At 38.9% G+C, this 23010-nt stretch overlaps 1 protein-coding gene across 4 annotated transcripts in view; it reads right to left on the bottom strand.

The window, feature by feature from the left end:
• Nucleotides 1-23010, bottom strand: part of POGLUT3 (protein O-glucosyltransferase 3) — a 147076-nt gene that overhangs the window by 4900 nt on the left and 119166 nt on the right. For 3 of the 4 annotated variants that reach the window (XM_070384256.1, XM_070384257.1, XM_070384258.1), the window contains 4 exons: nt 10102-10299; nt 5730-6016; nt 2649-2865; nt 747-943 (listed from right to left, as the gene is read on the bottom strand). In XM_070384256.1, coding sequence (XP_070240357.1) covers nt 747-943; nt 2649-2865; nt 5730-6016; nt 10102-10299 — 899 coding nt within the window. Of the gene's footprint in view, nt 1-746; nt 944-2648; nt 2866-5729; nt 6017-10101; nt 10300-23010 lie in introns of those variants that run through there. The other variant, XM_070384259.1, reaches the window with a different exon arrangement.

Below are 23010 nucleotides of genomic sequence, written 5' to 3'. Positions count from 1 at the left end.
TAATATTTTTTTTTTTTTTTTCCAGGAAATTTTTTAAAATTTTATTTTATTTTTATTTTATTTTTATTTTATTTAACTTTACAATATTGTATTGGTTTTGCCATATATCAAAATGAATATTTTCTTTTCTTTAACTTTACAATATTGTATTGGTTTTGCCATATATCAAAATGAATATTTTCTTAAATAATTGGTACCAAGGGCTTTAGATTTTGTCACAGCCAGTTAGTTTTTGTCATGTTATTCACATCTCTATCTCCGTGAGCCTCATATACGGTGCTTTGAAGGAGCTAGGCAGGCTCACATATGTTAGAGGCGAGAGGTGCTAAACAGATGATAGCCCCAAAGTTAGTAGTAGAGGCAGGACTAGAGGTGGGACTTGAACATCATTTTACTAGCATGAAATTCAAACTCTTTTTATTTACAAGATCATTTTATGTGAGACATTTATATTCCCAGTTTATTAAAAAAATACAAAAAAGAGAAAAACATGGAAATATACCAAAATCCTAAACTAATACTTGTACTATATTTTGAGTACTAAATACAGTTCTGAGCTATTTGTAGACAAAGTTAACAACAAACAAAAAAGAAATTGCATGAGTTTTGTAATTCTCTGTGTCTGAAAAGAACGTGTATGCTGGGTCATAAAATCTGGGTAGAAATCTGCCCAACCCCAGCTATTTGTTTGACTTTTAACACAAGTTCATCACTTTATATCTATCCAGGAAGACCTAATCACATACCTTAAAGAAGTCAAAGAAACCTATCAATTTAGCTTTTCCAAGCTCCTTTTCTTTCTCTTGGAAGAAGAAGTATCCTGTGATTCCTGCATCTAGTAGCTGTGGATTTTCCTTGGACAGCTGCACCAACTGGAGCCTCTCCTCTCGGCTATCTCTACCTCTGAAGAAAGCTTTCTCTGTTTTGTTGATCCAGGAAGGTCCTAGATGTTTGAGACCATAAAAAAAATACTAATATGAATTTGACATTTTTGTATTATGGTAAGTATAGTCATCTTTAATCTACCTTTGTTATTTAAGATGCTAAAGCTCTTTTATCATCAATACATCCTCTAAAGTAAGTGTAACTTCTGAAAAATATGCTCTAATTTTTATCCTTTTGTGTACTAATGATAACTCCCTCAAAAGGTTGAGTTCCTGTGGTATGACTTCAGGAATTATCCAAAACAATGCTGGATCAAGTTAAAAGCAAAAAGAGACTCCATGACTTGGTTCACATTAGTTTCTTCACATTAGTTAACACTTCTTTTGTGCTTCACACACACACACACACACACACACACACACACACACAGACTAGACTTTCATTCTTAGAGTGACTATAACAAACTATACAATTAAGTAACACCCACACAACTTTAATTCTTAGGTCACTCAGAATTTTGAGCACATCAATTTGAATACACTGAAGAATTTTTCTAATAAGCTGTTAAATGAAAATACATATGTATAACTCAACTATATATATATATATTTATATTCTCTCTTTCCTGGGAGGGAAATAATCAGGAAGAATTAATTTAGATCTCTTTCTATCATTCTAAAAAGAAGTCATTAGTTAACACTTCTCAGTGTTCTAAGGGATAAATCATAAATCACAGAAACTAGGGGGTGGTCAACCGCTTTACTATTTTAGCACACTTTTCAGGAATTTACCGATATCAAATAAAAAGTAGGTCAGTTTTCATTTCGCATTATCTTTAGAGACTTTACAAGGAGTCTCTAGTCTTGTCTATAAAATAAGTCCACTTGACCTGATCTAAATAGAAATGAACGCTTGTAAAGACAGGTAGTGTTTTTTTCTACTCAGGGAGTTCAGTTTAATAAAATGGTGTGTATTACCATAAACCTAAGGCCATTAAATAGGAGGGAAGGAATTCAGATTATAAAGGATCAAGAAAGACAGAAACAGGGAAGAGAATTTCTTACTGGAGGCTGTAATATCCAAATTATATCATAGTTCTCTTACATATGAATAAACTTTATATTTTTCAGAATTCTCCCTTATTTCATCCAGCAATATAAAGGCACTGGAGTCAGCATTAAGTGAAAGTTTTACCAAATGCGTATTTTTACGGGACTTCTCTGGTGGTCCAGTGGTTAAGGATCCACCTTGCAATGCAGGGGAGGCAGATTTGATCCTTGGTTGGGGAACTAAGGTCTCATGTGCCACGGAGCAACTTAGGCCACGCAGGATAACTACTGAGCCTGTACACCACAACTAGAGAGCCTGAGTGGCAGCAAAAAATCCTACATGATGCAGTGAAGATCCCCCATGTTGCAACTAAGACCCAATGCAGCCAAATAAATAAATAATACAATTTTAAAAAGAAAACGAACAAAAATTTTTTTAAATATATTTTCAAATGGTATTTACATGTGACCAACTCAAAGGAGACTCAGTTACAGTAGATTTTGGACATTACTAGCCCAGCTCATGTATCTTTGATTTTTGAATTAGAAGAATCCTAAACAAAAACCACTTTAGAGTTCAGACTGCTGTTTTTCTCTTTTCCTGGTTAGAAAAGAAGAACAATGGTTATTTAAATATATAGACGTACTCTCTCTGAGTGAACATTCCTTTCACCTTTTTAACTTTTAAGCTTTTTCTTAGCGAATGACTTTTACCTGTATTTCCCTGAATAGATAGGAGATCATTTGTAACACCCCTCAAAGCTTCAAGTGTGGAGTGGGTGATGTCATATGTTGGAAGGATAACATCTTGTGAATCCAGAGAGCCACACCATGAAATGATAGGTAAAGGGCCAGGGGTTTCATTGACTTTTCGATGCTCCAAAGGCCAGTCTCCAAGATTAACATAAAATTCTAAATCTGGGAGAAGGACCTAAATAAACAAAAGAATGTTTATCAGTGTCGGGAAGACCTCAGTCTTTGATACTAAATGCTTTGGTTCTTCGACTTTTAAAATTTTCTGATAAATTTGAAAATGGAAGAGAGAAGGATGCTTCTCAGTCATCAGTAGTATCAGATAATCAAGGGGCTTCCCCGGTGGCTCAGTGGTAAAGAATCTGACTACCAATGCAGGAGACACAGGTTCAATGTCTGGGTAGGGAAGATCCCACATGCTGCAGGGCGACTAAGCCCATGGGCCACAACTACTGAGCCCACGTGCTGCAACTACTGAAGCCTGCATGCCCTATGGCCCGTGTTCGGCAACAGGAGAACCCACAGCCATGAGAAGCCTGCACACCACAGTTAGAGAGTAGTCCCCGCTCACCACAACTAGAGAAAAGCCTGTGCAGCAACAAAGACCCAGCACAGCCAAAAATAAACAAATAAATCATTTTTTTTTTTAAGAAAGAAGAAAATCCAGAGTGAGGATGATGCACGACAATTCACTTAAGCAGGAAGTAGCCACCTCTCTTCAGAGCTGGCATTTAAAACTTGTGTGTATGTAACTATAGTTATGGAAACTTTGCAGAAAGGCGTGAATGAATGGCTTCAAGCACCCTTTCTGCCAGCAGCCTAAGTGAGAATCTATAAAGTTAGACCCAAGCCCTTGTTTTCCTTCACTATCAAAACTCTTTATAACAACCGTGTTTGTTTTTGGAATCTGCCATCCATTTCCATCTTCATGCTCAATGCCGTAGTTTAGGCCTTTATCATCTCTTCCCTAGACTGTTCCAATACTTGTCCCTTACTAGATGTTCTGATTCTAGCCTCTCCTGCTGTCCACATTGTTGTTCAAATTTTCTAAAACCCAAATTAATGTTACTACTAAGCTTAAGAGTACCTTAATCCTATAGGACAAGGTCTAAACCCCCTGGCTGGAATTCAGGCCCTCACTATCTTGTTCCCGCTTAGCTTTGAATCTCATCTTCCATCTGCCCAAGGACCAGAAAACTTTACTCTCTAAAAACGCCACACACCTTAACATGTAATTCTCTTTACTTGGAATGCCCTTCTCCTACTTATTCACTTGGCAATCTCTTTTCATCCTCCACACCCAGAGCAAATATTACCTCCTCTATGACTTGCCTTCCTCGGACATTTTAACTCTGGGTTATCTACTTTTCTTATGTGCCTATCATGTTGTGGTATAATGTTGCTTGTGTTCATATCCCATCCTCACTTCCAAATAACAAAAACAAGTTCCCCTAGAGTGAGCTGTTCAATAACCAGAGGTGAGTCTCATTTATCTTAAATCCCTTTTTAGTCACTGGGCAAAGAACCTGGAACAAAAGGGAAGGGCAAAGGGATATGATTCTTCACCCTAGTGCTCCCCTACTATCATTTAGTAGCTTATTTAATAAGGGATTCCCTGGTGGCTCAAACCGTAAAGAGCCTGCCTGCAATGCAGGAGACCTGGGTTCCATCCCTGGGTTGGGGAGATCCCCTGGAGAAGGAAATGGCAACCCACTCCAGGATTCTTGCCTGGAAAATCCCATGGACAGAGGAGCCAGATGGGCTGTACAGGCCATAAGCTCCACATCAGAAGTTTTCACTGTAGAGGAGGATTTCTCAATCTTGGCACCACTGACATTTTGGTCTGGGTAATTCTATCCTGAGGGCGTTGTCCTGCACATTGTAGAATTAGCAGAATCCCTGGCCTCTAGCCACCAGGTGCAGTAGCAAGTCCCCAGTTGCAACATTGCCAAATTCCTCTCAGAGGCAAATCATTCCTAGTTGAAAACCACATAAGCACAGAGATACAGAAACACAGGGCAGAGTAGACTGGTGGTAGTCCAGGAAGAAGGAACCGCCTTTAGGATCAGATGCCCATAATATGCTCATATGACGGGCTCATGGGGAGGCAGGAGGCAGCTGCTATTTAAAATAAGAATTGATCGCAGTCCCATATTTCATATGCTTGGGAATATATAACTCATATCAGGAAAGGTGGCTTTTGGGTAAGAAAACTACCTTCATGGCCTTTCTAGATGAGAAAGGTAAAAAAAAAATGCCCATTCTTCCTCCTTTATTCTGCACGATTGGGAATAAAGAATAACAAAAGGTAGTTTGAATTGCTCTGCTTCAGAGGATTTATAGGAGTTTTGTAAATATGGAAAGAAGGGCTGAATAGAGGGATAGAAGGAGGAGGTGCTGGGGATATGAAATCTTTTGGAAGACAGAAGCTCCAATCATGTTTCATAAGAAGCCTAGACATGAAGATCAGGGTCAGCCAGTGAGAAATTCCCAGAGGTAAGGATGACTGAGAGTCTTATTTTACACAGGGATGTCTATTTTTACATGTTAGGATTTTTGTTTTGCTTATTCTGCATTGGCACAAAATAACCTCTCTCTGGTACCTCAACAACAAAGTGTACCATGCACACGATCTTTTAGAAGCACTTAGGATTAAAACAACGAAAATGTGTCCTAAGTTCAACTTATTTTGAAGTGACAAGAAGAAAACTGCTGCAGGAAGTGAAATCTGAATGGAAGGAGTATTCAGCAGGAACAGGGAAGCTCAAGAAGTCACCTTGCAACTATAAATGTCTGGGAGTTCACAGAGGACTTGGGAGAGTGCTATACTGTCTACCTACCTGAGATGAGGGCTCAAACTATTTAACTTAAATATTAAAGGAAAGAGAAATCCAACTGATCCATATTTAGGTGGTAGACAGATGTACATTTGCAAGCCTGGAATCCATTTTCATTCTTTACCATTATTATTCTAAGAATTAAATGTTACAAATAAATACTTAAACTATTTTGGTTTTGGAATCAATGAATTCATTCTCATACCTTTCTTGCTAGTGACAGCAAAATCTCATCTGAGAACATTTTGAAGTCTGTGTATTTCCCTAAAGATCTTCGGTAGATGTTGTTATTGAGAATCGTGTAATGAACAATAGCACCCCTCTCATCCCCAAACCTTTTTGGAACTTCAATTAGCATCTGCTGGAGATTAATGCTGGGGAAAGAAGCAAAATCTTTTTCAATCTGTGGTTCCTTGTCTGGACAAGACAGAGTTTTCTGCCAGGCCTGAGGATCCTCTTCTGGACACTCACAGTACTCATGGTACACTGGTCCTAAGGAAAGCAAAACATGTGGAATGCCAAGCTCCATTAACAAGCAATGCAACACAGGGAGTTGTTTCTGCCACTGCTGTGAGCATGGGATGACTTCTTGGTAAACTCTAAGATTATCCAGACAGGGATAATCTACTGTAAACAAATCAGTGGTAAAAGTAATGTCAGAGTCTTGTGCTCTTACCTTCTGTCCCGTTTTCACCCCACCCTAGATAACCTAGTATAGCATATACTCTCTCAATGTAACATATAGCATATTATCTCCCAGTGTAACCTACTCATTCAATTCATTGATAAATTTATTTCCAATGAGCTATAAATGGCTGATGAGCATAAAACTTACCTTTCAACAAGGAAAAAGAGAATGTATTCCTTTTTAGGCATGATTATGTAGTAAGGCTGGTGATTTTTAAATACAAGATAAGGTCTCTTCCTCTGAATTCCTAAAATTACCTCCATCAGCACATCTCAAAAAGGAAATATGAAACTCAGGGACATCTTGAAGTATAAGCTTAAAGTGGTCAGACATAAGTATGAAACTATTCTGAAGACTCATTTAAAAAAGAATTTGTTTAAAATTTATCTTATTTCACAATATATCCATATTTAATATAAAAATAATTTTAAAAGCTATTTAATTTTCTTGAGGATTTGTACTTCAGACCAGCATAAGAAATAGGGATCAATTTAAGCGTCCTACCGAAAACTACAAAAATATGGATAAAATATATGAAACAATAGTTTTTTAAGACATTGGCCATCAGGCAATGGATAGAGTTTGAGAGATGACAAACAAATGAGGTAAACTCTATAGTTCTTCAAGTTTACTGCCCAAGGGAGTTTCTAGGTTGTGCAACAGGCAGGAACAATCTGGGCAGAGCCCAGAAGTCTCACTGAGTTGAGACAGAGCTGAAAGTCCAAGGCAGCTAGAAGTTGTAGAATATACTGCACAGAGACAGAACTCCATAGATCTGTACAAGGTTCCTCTCAAATATTTAAGGCATACTGATCAATATGTATGTTTGAATAAACTGTCCAAAACAAAGAAAGAACTATCCATAAGGCCATAAGGATTAGAGGCAACAATACCCATGGTTCATACAGGGCTGGAAAAAGTGCCTATTCATACAAACCAAACTGGAAAGCATCCTAATTCATAGAGGTTGGACAGAATATGCAGAGATGTATTGCCTGAGTAATAAGGAATAATTAGCCCTAGACTAAACATGGCTCTGGGCCTGCCTAATAAATTGTAAAAGAAAATTTGAAGGATCAAGTTACTTCCAAACAACTTAATTGCATCCTAGAGAAAATCTCAAGAAGATGAGAAAGCATTGAGCAATGAGAAATACACTGGATAGAATTAATGACAAATTGAACATAATAGAAAGATTGTAAACTTAAACATATAGAAACTATATAAAATGAAATGGAGAAAAATATAATTTTAAGTGAAAAGAGCTTAATCGAGTCATGGGGTAATTTCAAGCCTAATGTATGAGTAATTAGAATTCTTGGAAGACAGCTGAGATAGAACAGAAAAAATATTTGAAGAATTTATGGCCACTTTTATGCTGGATTTGATGAAAGCTATAAAATGAAAGATCCACAAATCTCAAGCATAAGAAATATGAAGAAACCTACACCAAAGCACATAATAATCAAATTGCTCAAAACAACTGATAAAGAGAAAAATATTTAGCAGGGGATCAAAGATATAGAAAATGGCAGATTTATAACTGGAAATAATGCAAGTGAGAAGATATAGAAGATAACAGAACAATATATTTCAAGTACTCAAAGGGGGGAAAAAAAAAGTCAATCGAAAGCAAAGGAGAAAAGGAAAGAATAATCCATTTGAATGCAGAGTTCCAAAGAATAGCAAGGAGAGATAAGAAAGACTTCCTCAGTGATCAGTGCAAGAAAACAGAGGAAAACAATAGAATGAGAAAGACTAGAGATCTCTTCAAGAAAATTAGAGATACCAAGGGAACATTTCATGCCAAGATGGGCACAATAAAGGACAGAAACAGTATGGGCCTAACAGAAGAAGAAGGTATTAAGAAGAGGTGGCAGGAATACACAGAAGAACTATAAAAAAAAGATCTTCATGACGCAGATAACCATGATGGTGTGATCACTCACCTACAGCTAGACATCCTGGAATGCAAAGTCAAGTGAGCCTTAGGAAGCATCACTGCAAAAAAAGCTAGTGGAGGTGATGGAATTCCAGTTAAGCAGTTTCACATCCTAAAAGATGATGCTATGAAAGTGCTGCACTCAACATGCCAGGTAATCTGGAAAACTCAGCAGTGGTCACAGGACTGGAAAAGGTCAGTTTTCATTCCAATCCCAAAGAAAGGCAGTGCCAAAGAATGTTCAAGCTATTGCACATTTGCACTCATCTCACATGCTAGCAAAGTAATGCTCAAAATTCTCCAAGCCAGGCTTCAACAGTACATGAACTGAGAACTTCCAGATGTTCATGCTGGATTTACAAAAGGCAGAGGAATCAGAGATCAAATTGCCAACCTACATTGGATCATAGAAAAAGCAATAGAGTTCCAGAAAAACATCTACTTTTGCTTCATTGACTACACTAAAGCCTTTGAATGTGTGGATCACAACAAACTGAGGAAAATTCAAGAGATGGAAATACCAGACCACTTTACCTGCCTCCTCAGAAATCTGTATGCAGGTCAAGAAGAAACAGTTAGAACCATACATGGAACAATGCACTGGTTCCATATTAGGAAATGAGTATGTCAAGGCTGTATATTGTCCTCCTGCTTATTTAACTTATATGCAAAGTACATCATGTGAAATGCAGGGCAGGATGAAGCACAAGCTGGAATCAAGATTGCTGGGAGAAATATCAATAACCTCAGATATGCAGATGACACCACCCTTATGGCAGAAAGTGAAGAGGAACTAAAGAGCCTCTTGATGAAAGTGAAAGAGGAGAGTGAAAAGCTGGTTTAAAACTCAACATTCAAAAAACAAAGATCATGACTTCCAGTCCCATCACTTCATGGCAAATAGATGGTGAAACAATGGAAACAGTGACAGACTTTATTTTCTTGGGCTCCAATATCACTGCAGATGGTGACTGCAGCCATGAAATTGAAAGTTGCTTGCTCCTTGGGAGAAAAGCTATGGCCAACCTAAACAGCACATTAAAAAGCAGAAACATTACTTTGCCAACAAAGGTCCATCTGGTCAAAACTATGGTTTTTCAAGTAGTCATGTATGGATGTGATAGTTGAACCATAAAGAAAGCTGAGCGCTGAAGAATTGATGCTTTTGAACTGTGGTGTTGGAGAAGACTCTTGGGAGTCCCTTGGACAGCCAGGAGATCCAACCAGTCAATCCTAAAGGAAATCAGTCCTGAATATTCATTGGAAGGACTGATGTTGAAGCTGAAACTCTCATACTTTGGCCACCTGATGTGAAGAACTGACTCTTTAGAAAAGACCCTGATGCTGGGAAAGATTGAAGGCATGAGGAGAAAGGAATGACAGAGGATGAGATGGTTGGATGGCATCACTGGCTTGATGGACATGAGTTTGAGCAAGCTCCAGGAGATGGTGATGGACAGGGAAGCCTGGCATGCTGCAGTCCACGGGGCTGCAAACAGTCAGACATGACTGAGCAACTGAACTGAACTAATAATTCTACCGGGCACAATATCTCTCAAAATAAAGACAACATAAAGATATTTTCAGATAGCTAAAAGCTGGAAGAACTAATCACCATCATCCTCACATTAAATGAAAAGTTAATAGGAATTCTTTAGGTAGAAGGCAAATAGTACTAAATGAAAACATGTACCTATGCAAAAGAATGAAGAGTACTAAATATGGTAACTACCTGGGTAAATACACAAGAATGTTTTTGCTTGTCATTTAAATCTCTTTAAATTACTTAATTTTTCTCTCCCCTAAGATATTAAGAGAATTGAATTCCAGGAGGTACATATATCACATTTATCCTTTTGCACATGTCTTTAACATCATCATAATGCAATCTGAAAGCCATGGGTTCTACACATAAGGTTGGCTCTGGTTTATGTAATAATTACTTACCTTTCAAAATATAGGGAGACTGAGCAACATGTTCATCACCATAAAGGACTTCTATTTTCAGCCCTTTACTGACAGTTTCATACATCCTATATCGCATCAAAAATGTTCCATCATTCCTGTCCAAAGGTTTAGGGACATGAATCCGAACTAACTCTTTAGGTGATAGAGATTTGATTACTACTCTGAATAGTGTTTGACCTGGAAAAAAAAAAAAAAAAGTATAAGTATTTCTATTTCATGGTTCTGTTTCACAGAAGTTTATTTTTTCTTCTATTTAACTTTCACAGAAGTTTATTATTTTTACCATTTCATCAATGGTAAACAAAATTATTTTAGCTTTGAAGATCTTTGACACCAGTAACTATATTTGGTTTAGGTCTTCTAAACCAAGCAATTGAGGCCTGCAGCTCAAGAGAGCAGAATAGAAGGATGTGTGCTCATCTCCTGTGAGAGCACCAGAATTGCAACTAGTTATTGAAGGAGTACATCAAGGCTGTATATTGTCACCCTGTTTATAACTTCTATGCAGAGTACATCATGAGAAACGCTGGACTGGAAGAAACACAAGCTGGAATCAAGATTGCTGGGAGAAATATCAATAACCTCAGATATGCAGATGACACCACCCTTATGGCAGAAAGTGAAGAGGAACTAAAAAGCCTCTTGATGAAAGTGAAAGTGGAGAGTGAAAAAGTTGGCTTAAAGCTCAACATTCAGAAAACTAAGATCATGGCATCTGGTCCCATCACTTCATGGGAAATAGATGGGGAAAAATGGAAACAGTGTCAGACTTTATTTTTCTGAGCTCCAAAATCACTGCAGATGGTGACTGCAGCCATGAAATTAAAAGACACTTACTCCTTGGAAGGAAAGTTATGACCAACCTAGACAGCATATTCAAAAGCAGAGACATTACTTTGCCAACAAAGGTCCGTCTAGTCAAGGCTATGGTTTTTCCTGTGATCATGTATGGATGTGAGAGTTGGACTGTGAAGAAGGCTGAGCGCCGAAGAATTGATGCTTTTGAACTGTGGTGTTGGAGAAGACTCTTGCAAGTCCCTTGGTCTGCAAGGAGATCCAACCAGTCCATTCTGAAGGAGATCAGCCCTGGGATTTCTTTGGAAGGAATGATGCTAAAGCTGAAACTCCAGTACTTTGGCCACCTCATGAGAAGAGTTGACTCATTGGAAAAGACCCTGATGCTGGGAGGGATTGGGGGCAGGAGGAGAAGGGGGCAACAGAGGATGAGGTGGCTGGATGGCATCACTGACTAGATGGACGTGAGTCTGAGTGAACTCCGGGAGTTGCTGATGGACAGGGAGGCCTGGTGTGCTGCGATTCATGGGGTCGCAAAGAGTCGGACATGACTGAGCAACTGATCTGATCTCTGATTGAAGAATCACTAACAGAATGCTGGTACCCAATAAAATAAGATACCCCACACCAAAAGACAAAGAAGCAGCTGGAGTAAGATCATAGGAGAGGTACAATCACAAAAAAATCAAATCCCATACTGACCAGATGGGTGACCGACAAACTGGAGAAAAATAATACCAAAGAAGTTCTCCCACATTGTGAAGGTTCTGAATCCCATGTCAGTTTTCCCAGCCTGGATATCTGACAAGGCAACTGGGAATCCCCAGGGAATCTGACCTTGAAAGCCAGCAGGACTTGGTTATAGGACTTCCACAGGACTGAGGGAAAAGACTCCAGTCTTGCAGGGCACAAACAAAATCCAGTGCGCACAAAGACCCTGAGGAAAGGAGCACTGACCCCACAGGAGACCGAACAAAACTACCTGCCAGTGTTTGAGGGTCTCCTATAGAGGTGTGGGCTGGCAGAGGCTCACCACAGGGATGGGGGAACTGGCGGCAGCAGTCCCAGAAGGTTCCTCTTGGCATAAGCCCTCTTGGAGGTTTCCATTAACCCAACCATAGACCCCAGGGTTGGGTCGCCTCAGGCCAGACAACTAATAGGGACGGAGCACAATCCTACCCATCAGCAGATAATTGGGTTAAAGCTTTACTGAGCAAGGCCTTGCCCACCAGAGCAAGACCCAATTTCTCCCACCACCAGTGACTCCCATCAGGAAGTTTACACAAGCCTCAGGCTCCTCCAATGGCATCCCACTCCAGTACTCTTGCCTGGAAAATCCCATGGACAGAGGAGCCTGGTAGGCTGTAGTCCATGGGGTCGCTAGAGTTGGACACGACTGAGAGACTTCACTTTTCACTTTCCACTTTCATGCATTGGAGAAGGAAATGGCAACCTACTCCAGTGTTCTTGCCTGGAGAATCCCAGGGATGGGGGAGCCTGGTGGGCTGCCGTCTATGGGGTCACACAGAGTCGGACACGACTGAAGCGACTTAGCAGCAGGCTCCTCCACCAGAGGGCAGACAGAAGAAGCAAGAAGTACCACAATCCCACAGATGTGAGAAAAAACCATATCACAGAAAGTTAATCAGGATGAAAAAGCAGAAAGCTATCTGTCAAATGAAGGGACAAGATAAAACCCCTGAGAAAACAACTAAATGAACTGGAGATAGGCAACCTTCCAGAAAAAGAATTCAGAATAATGATAATGAACATGATCCAGGATCTTGGGAAAACAATGGAAGAGATGCAAGAAATGCATACCAAAGACCTAGAAGAACTAAAGAACAAAAAACAGAGATTGAATAATACACTAGAAGGAATCAAGAGAATAACTGAGGCAAAGAACAGCTAAATGACCTTGAGGGCACAATGGTATAAATCAATGCCACAGAACAGAATATAGAAAAAAGAATAAAAAAAAAAAAAAAAAGGAAGACAGCCTAAGAGACCTGTGACAGAACATTAAATGCATCAACATTCACATTATAGGGGTCCCATAAGGAGCATAAAGAGAGAAAGGACCTGAGAAAATATCTGAAGAGATAACAGCTAAAAATTTTCCTAACATGGGAAAGGAAATAGTCAACAAAGTTCAGGAAGCACAGAGAGTCCCAAGGAGGAACACACCAAGACACATAGTAATCAAACTGACAAAAATTAAAGACAGAGATAAAACATTAAAAGCAACAAGGAAAAAATGACACATAACATACAAGGGAACTCCTTTCAGGTTGTCAGCTGATTTCTCAACAGAAACTCAAGCCAGAAGGGAATGGCATGATATATTCCAAGTGATGAAAGGGAAGAGCCGACAACCAAAAATACTCTACCCAGCAAGTCTGTCCTTTAGATTTGATGGAGAAATCAAAAGCCTTCCAGACAAGCAAAAGTTAAGAGAATTCAGCACCACCAAACCAGTTTTATCACAAATGCTAAGGAACTTCCCTAGGCAGGAAACACAAGAGAAGGAAAAGACCTACAAAAAATGAATACCAAATAATTAAGAAAATGGTGACAGGTTCATACATATTGATAGTTATCATAATATAAGTGAATTAAATGCACCAACCAAAAGACATAGACTGGCTGGACAGATGAAAACATGTGCATGTATGCACTTCCACTTACCACATCACTCTCCTTGACTCCTCCCCAAATTGTATGTAATTATTTTCTATTGTTAGGTTAATCATGTTCCCCATATGGCTTGCAATTGTAATTATCTTTTATTTTGTGTTTGGTTATTGATGTGAAAACTGATAAGCATCTTTTACTATTGTGATTATGTAACTGTTACTCACTTAATACCACTGTATCATGATTGGTCAACAGAAAAATAATAGAACTCTATATCACCAAAAACTAGGAACTAATAGAAAAACCTGTAATCATTTTTTGAAGTCCAGATGCATATCAGAATTATCTTGGTTTTTTCTTGAAAAATATAAATGTTCAGGTATTGCTTTTTTCTCCAGAGTTCCAGGTATGTTTCTATTGAGCAGCCATGTTTAAAAACAAATGGACTATATGATGATCCTTTATTTTTATCTAGTTTGTTTTACTTTTGTCATTTCATATTCAGTGCTCCCATTTCATTTACTTATGTTTCCCAATTTCTCTCTTTTTTTTTTTTCTGAAGTTCTTTCTCAAGCCTTTATCAAGCAAAGTAGAAAAGTTTTTGTATACATATAAATAGTATGTATTATATTTTAGAAAACATGAATCTTTACCTAATTAAAAACTGTATGATATTTTGATTTCACCTGTTTGACTTAGTGTGAATAGAATGCTTGATTTCTAATTTAAAAAATTAGATATGCAGTAAGCAGCAAAAATTTACTGTATAGCACAGGAACCTATAGTCAATATCTTATAATAATCTACAGTGGAAAATAATCTGGAAAATAATATATGTGTATGTGTATAACTGAATCACCTTCCTGTGGGCCTGAAACATTATAAGTTAACTGTGAGTTCAGTTCAGTTCAGTTGCTCAGTCGTGTCAGATTCTTTGTGACTCCATGGACTGCAGCACACCAGGCCTCCCTGTCCTTCACCGTCTCCCAGAGCTTGCTCAAACTCATGTCCATTGAGCTGGTGATGCCATCCAACCACCTCATCCTCTGCTGTACCCTTCTCCTCCTGCCTTCAATCTTTCCCAGCATCAGGATCTTTTCTAATGAATCATCTCTTTACATCAGGTGGCCAAAGTACTGGAGGTTGAGCCTCAGCATCAGTCAACCCAATGAATATTCAGGACTGATTTCCTTTAGGATTGACTGGTTTTATCTCTTTGCAGTACAAAGGACTCTCGAGTCTTCTCCAACATCACATATCAGAAGCATCAATTGTTCAGTGCTCAGCCTTCTTTATGATCCACTCTCACATCCAAACATGACTACTGGAAAAACCATGGCTTTAACCATACAGAAGTCTATTGCAAAGTAATGTCTCTGCTTTTTAATATGCTGTCTAGGTTGGTTATAGCTTTTCTTCCAAGGGGCAAGCAACTTTTAATTTCATGGCTGCAGTCACCATCGGCAGTGATTTTGGAGCCCAAGAAAATAAATCTGTCACTATTTCCATTGTTCCCCCATCTATTTGCCATGAAGTGATGGGACCGGATGCCACGATCTTTGTTTTTTGAATGTTGAGTTTTAAGTCAGCTTTTTCACTCTTTTCTTTCATTTTCATCAAGAGGCTCTTTAGTTCCTCTTTGCTTTATTCCATAAAGGTGGTGTCATCTGCATATAGAGGTTACTGATATTTCTCCTGGCAATATTGATTCCAGCTTGTGTTTCATCCAGCCTGGCATTTCACATAAAGTACTCTGCATATAAGTTAAATAAGCAGGGTGACAATATACAGCCTTGCCGTACTCCTTTTCCAATTTGGAATCAGTCCATTGTTTCATGTTCAGTTCTAACTGTTGCTTCTTGACCTGCATACAGATTTCTCAGGAGGTAGGTAAGGTGGTCTGGTATTCCCATCTCTTGAAGAATTTTTCACAATTTGTTGTGATCCACACAGTCAAAGGCTTTAGTATAGTCAATGAAGAAGTAGGAGATGCTTTTCTGTAATTCTCCTGCTTTTTCTATGATCCAAAGGATGTTGGCAATTTGATCTCTGGTTCCTCAACCTTTTTCTAAATCCAGCTTGAATATCTGGAAGTTCTTGGTTCATGCACTGTTAAAGCCTAGCTTGGAGAATTTTGAGCATTACTTTGCTAGCATGTGAAATGAGTGTAATAGTGCATAGTTTGAACATTCTTTGGCATTGCCTTTCTTTGGGATTGGAATGAAAACTGACCTTTTCCAGTCCTGTGGCCACTGCTGAGATTCCCAGATTAGCTGGCATATTGATTGCAGCACTTTCACAACATCATCTCTTAGGATTTGAAATAGCTCAACTGGAATTCCATCACTTCCACTAGCTTTATTCATAGTGATGCTTCCTAAGGCCCACTTGACTTCACACTCCAGGACATCTGGCTCTAGGTGAGTGATCACACCATCGTGATTACCTGGGTGATTAAATATTTTTTGTATAGTTCTTCTGTGTATTCTTGCCACCTCTTCTTAATATCTTCTTCTTCTAATCCATGCCATTTCTGTTCTTTGTTGTGCACATCTCTGCATGAAATGTTCCCTTGGAATCTCCAATTTTCTTGAAGAGATCTCTAGTCTTTCCCATTCTATTGTTTTCCCTCCATTTCTTTGCACTGGTCAGTTAAGAAGGCTCTCTTACCTCTTCTTATTCTTTGGAATTATGTTCAGATGGGTATATATCTTTCTTTTTCTTCTCTGCCTTCTATTCTTTTCTCAGCTATTTGTAAGGTTTCCTCAGACATCCATTTTTTCCTTTTGCATTTCTTTTTCTTGGGGATGATTTTGATCACTGCTTCCTTTACAATGTTACTAACTTGTCCATAGTTCTTCAGGCATTCTGTCATCAGATCTAATCCCTTGAATTTATTTGTCACTTCTACTGTATGGGATTTGATTTAGGTCATACCTTAATGGTTGCATGGTTTTCCCTACTTTCTTTAAGTCTGAATTTTCTCCTTCGGGTAGGTTTAAAAGCCCAGTTCAGTTCAGTTGCTCAGTTGTGTCTGATTGTGACACCATGGACTGCAGCATGCCAGGCTTCCCTCTCCTTCACCATCTCCCAGAGCTTGCTCAAACTCATGTTCACTGAGACAGTGATGTCATCCTACCATCTCATTCTATATCATCCCCTTCTCCTCCTGCCTCAGTCTTTCCCAGCATCAGGGTCTTTCCCAATGAGTCAGTTCTTCGCATCAGGTGGCCAAAGTATTGGAGTTTCAGCTTCAGCATCAGTCCTTCCAAAGAATAATCAGGACTGATTTCCTTTAGGGTTTACTAGTTTGATCTCCTTGCAGTCTGAGGAACTCTCAAGAGTCTTCTCTAACACCACAGTTGAAAAGCATCCATAAACTTTTAGGATGGAGTAGCTCTAAGGAAATTCCATTTTCTCCTTATAAACTATGCACAAGCCTTCTTTGTAATCCATTTTAATACCTAAGTTCAGTTCAGTTCAGTCGCTCAGTCATGTCCGACTCTTCGCGACCCCATGAATTGCAGCATGCCAGGCCTCCCTGTCCATCACCAACTCCTGGAGTTCACTCAGACTCACGTCCATTGAGTCAGTGATGCCATCCAGCCATCTCAGCCTCTGTCATCCCCTTCTCCTCCTGCCCCCAATCCCTTCCAGCCTCAGAGTCTTTTCCAATGAGTCAACTCTTCGCATGAAGTGGCCAAAGTACTGGAGTTTCAGCTTTAGCATCATTCCTTCCAAAGAAATCCCAGGGCTGATCTCCTTCAGAATGGACTGGTTGGATCTCCTTGCAGTTCAAGGGACTCTCAAGAGTCTTCTCCAACACCACAGTTTAAAAGCACCAATTGTTCGGCGCTCAGCCTTCTTCACAGTCCAACTCTCACATCCATACATGACCACTGGAAAAACCATAGCCCTCAATTCTGAAGAAATTTCCTTTCCATTTCCTTAAGTAGAGAGAGATTATAGTTATTTACTAGATTTGTACAAATACAACACACTCACCTACACACAAACTCACACACCTTGTAAATACTAGATGTACCCCTCTAAGCTTCTTTCCTAGAATTGAAATGAAACAATTACATTAGGTTACTCTATCACTCCTTTCAACTTCAAAATTCTGTGGGTTTTCTGTTCCAGGATAGACAATACCTACTTAGTAAACTTTCCCTTCTCTTTTTGCAGTGTATTAGCTGACTTTTAGGCTTTCAAACAATACTGTTGCAGGAATAAACATTGGGACTTCTTTCTTCAGAGAGGATAATGGACACACCTGCACTCAGCGCAGATCTGATCCTCAAGCACTTTGACAACAAGGAGCAGTCAGTATCCTAATCACAGTTTATTACCATATCAAAGGAAAATGTTTAAAGTAAGTGTGAATCTTCTGAAATACACAGTCTTGGTAAACAGCAAATTGTGATCAAAGAAGTCTTTCATATCTATATTTAATAATATTCAAATATTAACACATTTAACATACATATTTGAAATTACTGAAGAAAAAATTTTATTTTTCCTATTCTTAGCTTTTAAATCTAGTGAGTGATGTTTCTACTTTTTTTGATCTTCAAAGGTTTTATTTTTTTCCTTGTGGGTCAGAAAAAATGTTTCTTAGTCTCTTCAGTTTAGTAATAGTAACGTAGTGTCTGATACATTGCTAGTAAATAATTAAGTACCAAACACATAAATTTTAGGAGTTTTGAAAAAGTGTGATAAAATTATGAAAGATATCTGCCTAAATAAATGAAATGAGATAACTGTAAGGGATGTTGTAAAAAAAAAAAAAAAGGTAATAATGTGAAATTATTATAAATGTTGGTCAATTACCTGAAATGCTTAATGAAGCATATAAATCATTGCTTTGTGTTATTTCCCACTTAGTTTCAGAAAGGCAAAGTGGTGTGGCAGAATGAAAATCAGGAAGGCAGTGCCTGGGGACTAAAAAACCATTTCCATCATTCTCTCCCCAGACTGGAAACAGGACAGAAAAGCTTCTTATCACCTATCAAATAGTTCTATCTTCCATAAGTTTATGATTTTAAATAAAACACAGATAGTACAAGCATATTAATAACTATGTGACACTTTGAAAGAAGCTTCGCTTACAGAAGAAATCTCCAGAACACTTCATTAATGTAAAATTGATCAGGACTAAGTTAGAAATAAGCAATCCTACCCTCGTAAAATATTGAAAAGCAGAGACATTACTTTGCCAACAAAGGTCCGTCTAGTCAAGGCTATGGTTTTTCCAGTGGTCATGTATGGATGTGAGAGTTGGACTGTGAAGAAAGCTGAGCACTGAAGAATTGATGCTTTTGAACTGTGGTGTTGGAGAAGACTCTTGAGAGTCCCTTGGACTGCAAGGAGATCCAACCAGTCCATTCTAAAGGAGATCAGTCCTGGGTGTTCATTGGAAGGAATGATGCTAAAGCTGAAACTCCAGTATTTGGCCACCTCATGCGAAGAGTTGACTCATTGGAAAAGACTCTGATGCTGGGAGGGATTGGGGGCAGGAGAAGAAGGGGATGACAGAGGATGAGATGGCTGGATGGCATCACCGACTCGATGCACATGAGTTTTGGGTGAACTCCGGGAATTGGTGATGGACAGGGAGGCCTGGCGTGCTACGATTCATGGGGTTGCAAAGAGTCGGACACGACTGAGCGACTGAACTGAACTGAACCCTCATAAAAGAGAAAACAAGAAGAGTGTCATTTCAAATTGCTTCAAATAGAAGGAATGTGAATTTTCTTTTGCCCTGGAGGCTAATATAATGGAACAGAAATGAAGTCAGTTTGAGCTTTTTTGTTCTATAAATTCACACTTCTTTATGAAAGACAGCAAATTGAATAAGAATGCAGTGACTAAAGGAGACAAAGGAGGTTGGCAGTATCAAAACTTTATATCATTAGACTTGGAAATTTTGAAAACTTTTGATTAGGAAAGAAAGCATTTTTTAAAAATTCACTTACTTAGGGGGACTGTGCCTGTCCCTGAGCTTGAGATTTTCATATCTCTTATTTATTTCCTCCAAGAACTTGTGAGAAAGGTATTTGTCATCCCATATTACAGATCAGGAAGCCAAAGGCTATCATGAAGAAGTTCAGTAACTTCACCAAGATCTCATATATATGAGTAGCAGAACCAAAATTTGCACACAGCTTGACTCTTTCTTCCTTCAAAGTCCATACTGAATCCAATTTGTCACACTGTGTAAAGTTGACATATAGATTCCCCTTCATGGATCACAGCACTGTCATGGTGAAGGGGCTTGTATAACTCAGTGAAGCTATGAAGCTATGCCATACAGGGCCACCTAAGACAGATGGGTCACAGTGAAGAATCTGATAAAACATGGTCCACTGGAGAGGGAAATGGCAACCCACTCCAGTATTCTTGTCTGGAGAACACTATAGACAGTATGAAAAGGCTAAAAGATATAACACCAGAAGATGAGCCTCCCAGGTAAGAAGCTGTCTGATATGGGTAAGAAGCTTCCCAATACTAGTGAAGAGCAGATGGCAATTACTAGTAGCTCTAGTAAGAATGAAATAGCTGGGTCAAAGCAGAAATGACACTCAGTTGTGGATGTGTCTAGTGGTGAAAGTAAAGTCTGATGCTGTAAAGAATATTGCATACGAACCTAGAATGTTAGATTCATGAATCAAGGTAAATTGGACGTGGTCAAACAGGAGACGGCAAGAGTGAATGTCGACATCTTAGGAATCGGTGAACTAAAATGGACAGGAATGAAAGTGAAAGAAAGTGATGAGGGGCTTCCCTGGTGGCTGCAATGGGGGAGACTGGGGTTCAGTCTCTGGGTCAGGAAGATTGCCTGGAAAAAGGAATGGCTACCCACTCACTCCAGTATTCTGTCCTAGAGAATTCCATGGACACAGGACCCTGGCAGGCTACAGAATGGGAGAATTTAATTCAGATGACCATGATATCTACTACTTTGGGTGAGAATCCTTTAGAAAAAATGGAGTAGCCCTCATAGTCAACAAAAAAGTCCAAGAGGCAGTACTTGGTACCTGGATGCAATCTCAAAAATGACAGAATAATCTCAGTTCAGTTCCAAGGCAAAGCATTCAATATCACAGTAACCCAAGTCTATGTCCCAACCACTGACACGGAAGAAGCTGAAGCTGACCAGTTATGAAGACCTACAAACCCTTCTAGAATTAACATCAAAAAAGATATCGTTTTCATCTTAGGGGATTGGAATGCATAAGTAGGAAGTCAAGACTTACCTGGAGTAACAGGCAAGTTCGGCCTTGGAGTACAAAATGAAGCAGGGCAAAGGCTAACAGAATTTTGTCAAGAGAACACACTGGTCATAGCAAATGCTCTTTTCCAACAACTCAAGAGATGACTCCACATATGAACATAACCCAGATGGTCAATAACAAAATCAGATTGTTTATATTCTTTGCAGCCAAAGATGGAGACACTCTATACAGTCAGCAAAAACAAAACCTGTTGCAAGATCTGTGGCTCAGATCAGCAAAATTCAGGCTCAAATTGAAGAAAATAGGGAAAACCACTAGACCATTCAAGTATGACCTAAATCAAATCCCTTTTGATTATATGGTGGATGACAAATAGAGTCAAGTGTTTAGATCCGGTAGACAGAATGCCTGAAGAACTAAGGATGGTGGTTCCTAACATTGTATAGTAGGCACTGACTAAAACCATCCCAAAGAAAAAGAAATGCAAACAGGCGAAGTGGTTGTCTGAGGAGGCTTTACAAAGAGCTGAGGAAAGAAGAGAAAAGAAGGGCAAGGGAGAAAGGGGAAGATATACCCAACTGAATACAGAGTTCCAGAGAATAGCAAAGAGAGATAAGAAGGCGTTCTTATATGAACAATGCAAAGAAATAGGGGAAAACAATAAAATGGGAAAGACTAGAGTTCTCTTCAAGAAAATTGGTGATATCAAGGGAACAATTCATGCAAGGATGGGCACGAGAAAAGACATAAACAGCAAGTAGACCTAACAGAAGTAGAAGAGATTAAGAAGAGGTAGCAAAAATACACAGAAGAACTATACAAGAAAGGTCTTAATAACCCAAATAACCAATGGTGTGGTCACTCCCCTAGAGCCGGACATTCTGGAGTGTGAAGTCAAGTGGGCCTTAGAAAGCATTGCTACAAACAAAGTTAGTGGAGGTGACAGAATTCCAGCTGAACTATTTAAAATATTAAAAGATGATGCTGTTAAAGTGCTGCACTCAATATATCAGCAAATTTGGAAAGCTCAGCAGTGGCCACAGGACTGGAAAAGGTCATCTTTCATTCCAATTCCACAGAAGGGCAATGCCAAAAAATATTCAAACTAATGTACAATTGTACTCTTTTCACATGCTAACAAGGTTATGCTCAAAATCCTTCAAGCTAGGCTTTAGCAATATGTGAAGCAAGAAATTCCAGAGGTACAAGCTGGATTTTCAAAGGGCAGAGGAACCAGAGATCAAATTGCCAACATCCATTTTACCATAGAGAAAGCAAGGGAATTCCAGAAAAACACCTACTTCCACTTCACTGACTAATTTAAAGCCTTTGACTATATGGATCACAACAAACTGTGGAGAATTCTTCAAGAGATGGGAATGCCAGACCACCTTACCTGTCTCCTGAGAAATCTGTATGTGGGTCAAGAAGCAACAGTTAGAACCAGAACAATAGACTGGTTCAACAGACTGGTTCAACATTGGGAAAGAAGTACGTCATGGCTGTATACTGTCATCCTGCTTATTTAACTTATAAGCAGTTAAATATGACCATATTTAATAGTTAATACTATGACCAGTGTGTTCTCTTGATAAAATTCTGTTAGCCTTTGCCCTGCTTCATTTTGTACTCCAAAGCCGAACTTGTCTGTTACTCCAGGTAAGTCTTGACTTCTTACCTATGCATTCCAATCCCCTAAGATGAAAAGGATATCTTTTTTGATGTTAATTCAAGAAGGTTTTGCAGAGTACATCATGCAAAATGTCATGTTGGATGAATCACAAGCTGGAATCAAGATTGCCTGGAGAAGTATCAATAACCTCAGATATGCAGATGATACCACTGTAATGGCAGAAAGTGAAAAGGAACTAAAGAGCTTCTCGATGAAGGTAAAAGAGGAGAGTGAAAAAGCTGGCTTGAAACTCAACATTTAAAAAACTAAGATCATAGATCAGGTCCCATCACTTCATGGCAAATATAAGGGGGAAAAGCAGAAACAGAGACAGATTTTACTTTTCTGGGCTCCAAAATCACTGGGGACAGTGACTACAGCCATAAAATTTAAAGATGCTTGCTCCTTCAAAGAAAAGCTATGACAAACCTAGACAGCATATTAAAAAGTGGAGACGTCACTTTGCCAACAAAGGTCCGTATAGTCAAAACTATGGTTTTTCCAGTAGTCATGTATGCGTGTGAGAGCTGGACCATAAAGAATGCT

The sequence above is a fragment of the Bos mutus genome, chromosome 15 (genome assembly GCF_027580195.1).
Source record: "Bos mutus isolate GX-2022 chromosome 15, NWIPB_WYAK_1.1, whole genome shotgun sequence".
Classification (NCBI taxonomy): Eukaryota; Metazoa; Chordata; class Mammalia; order Artiodactyla; family Bovidae; genus Bos; species Bos mutus.
The sequence above is the reverse complement of the archived record's forward strand: the minus strand, read 5'-3'. Positions and strand labels throughout refer to the sequence as shown.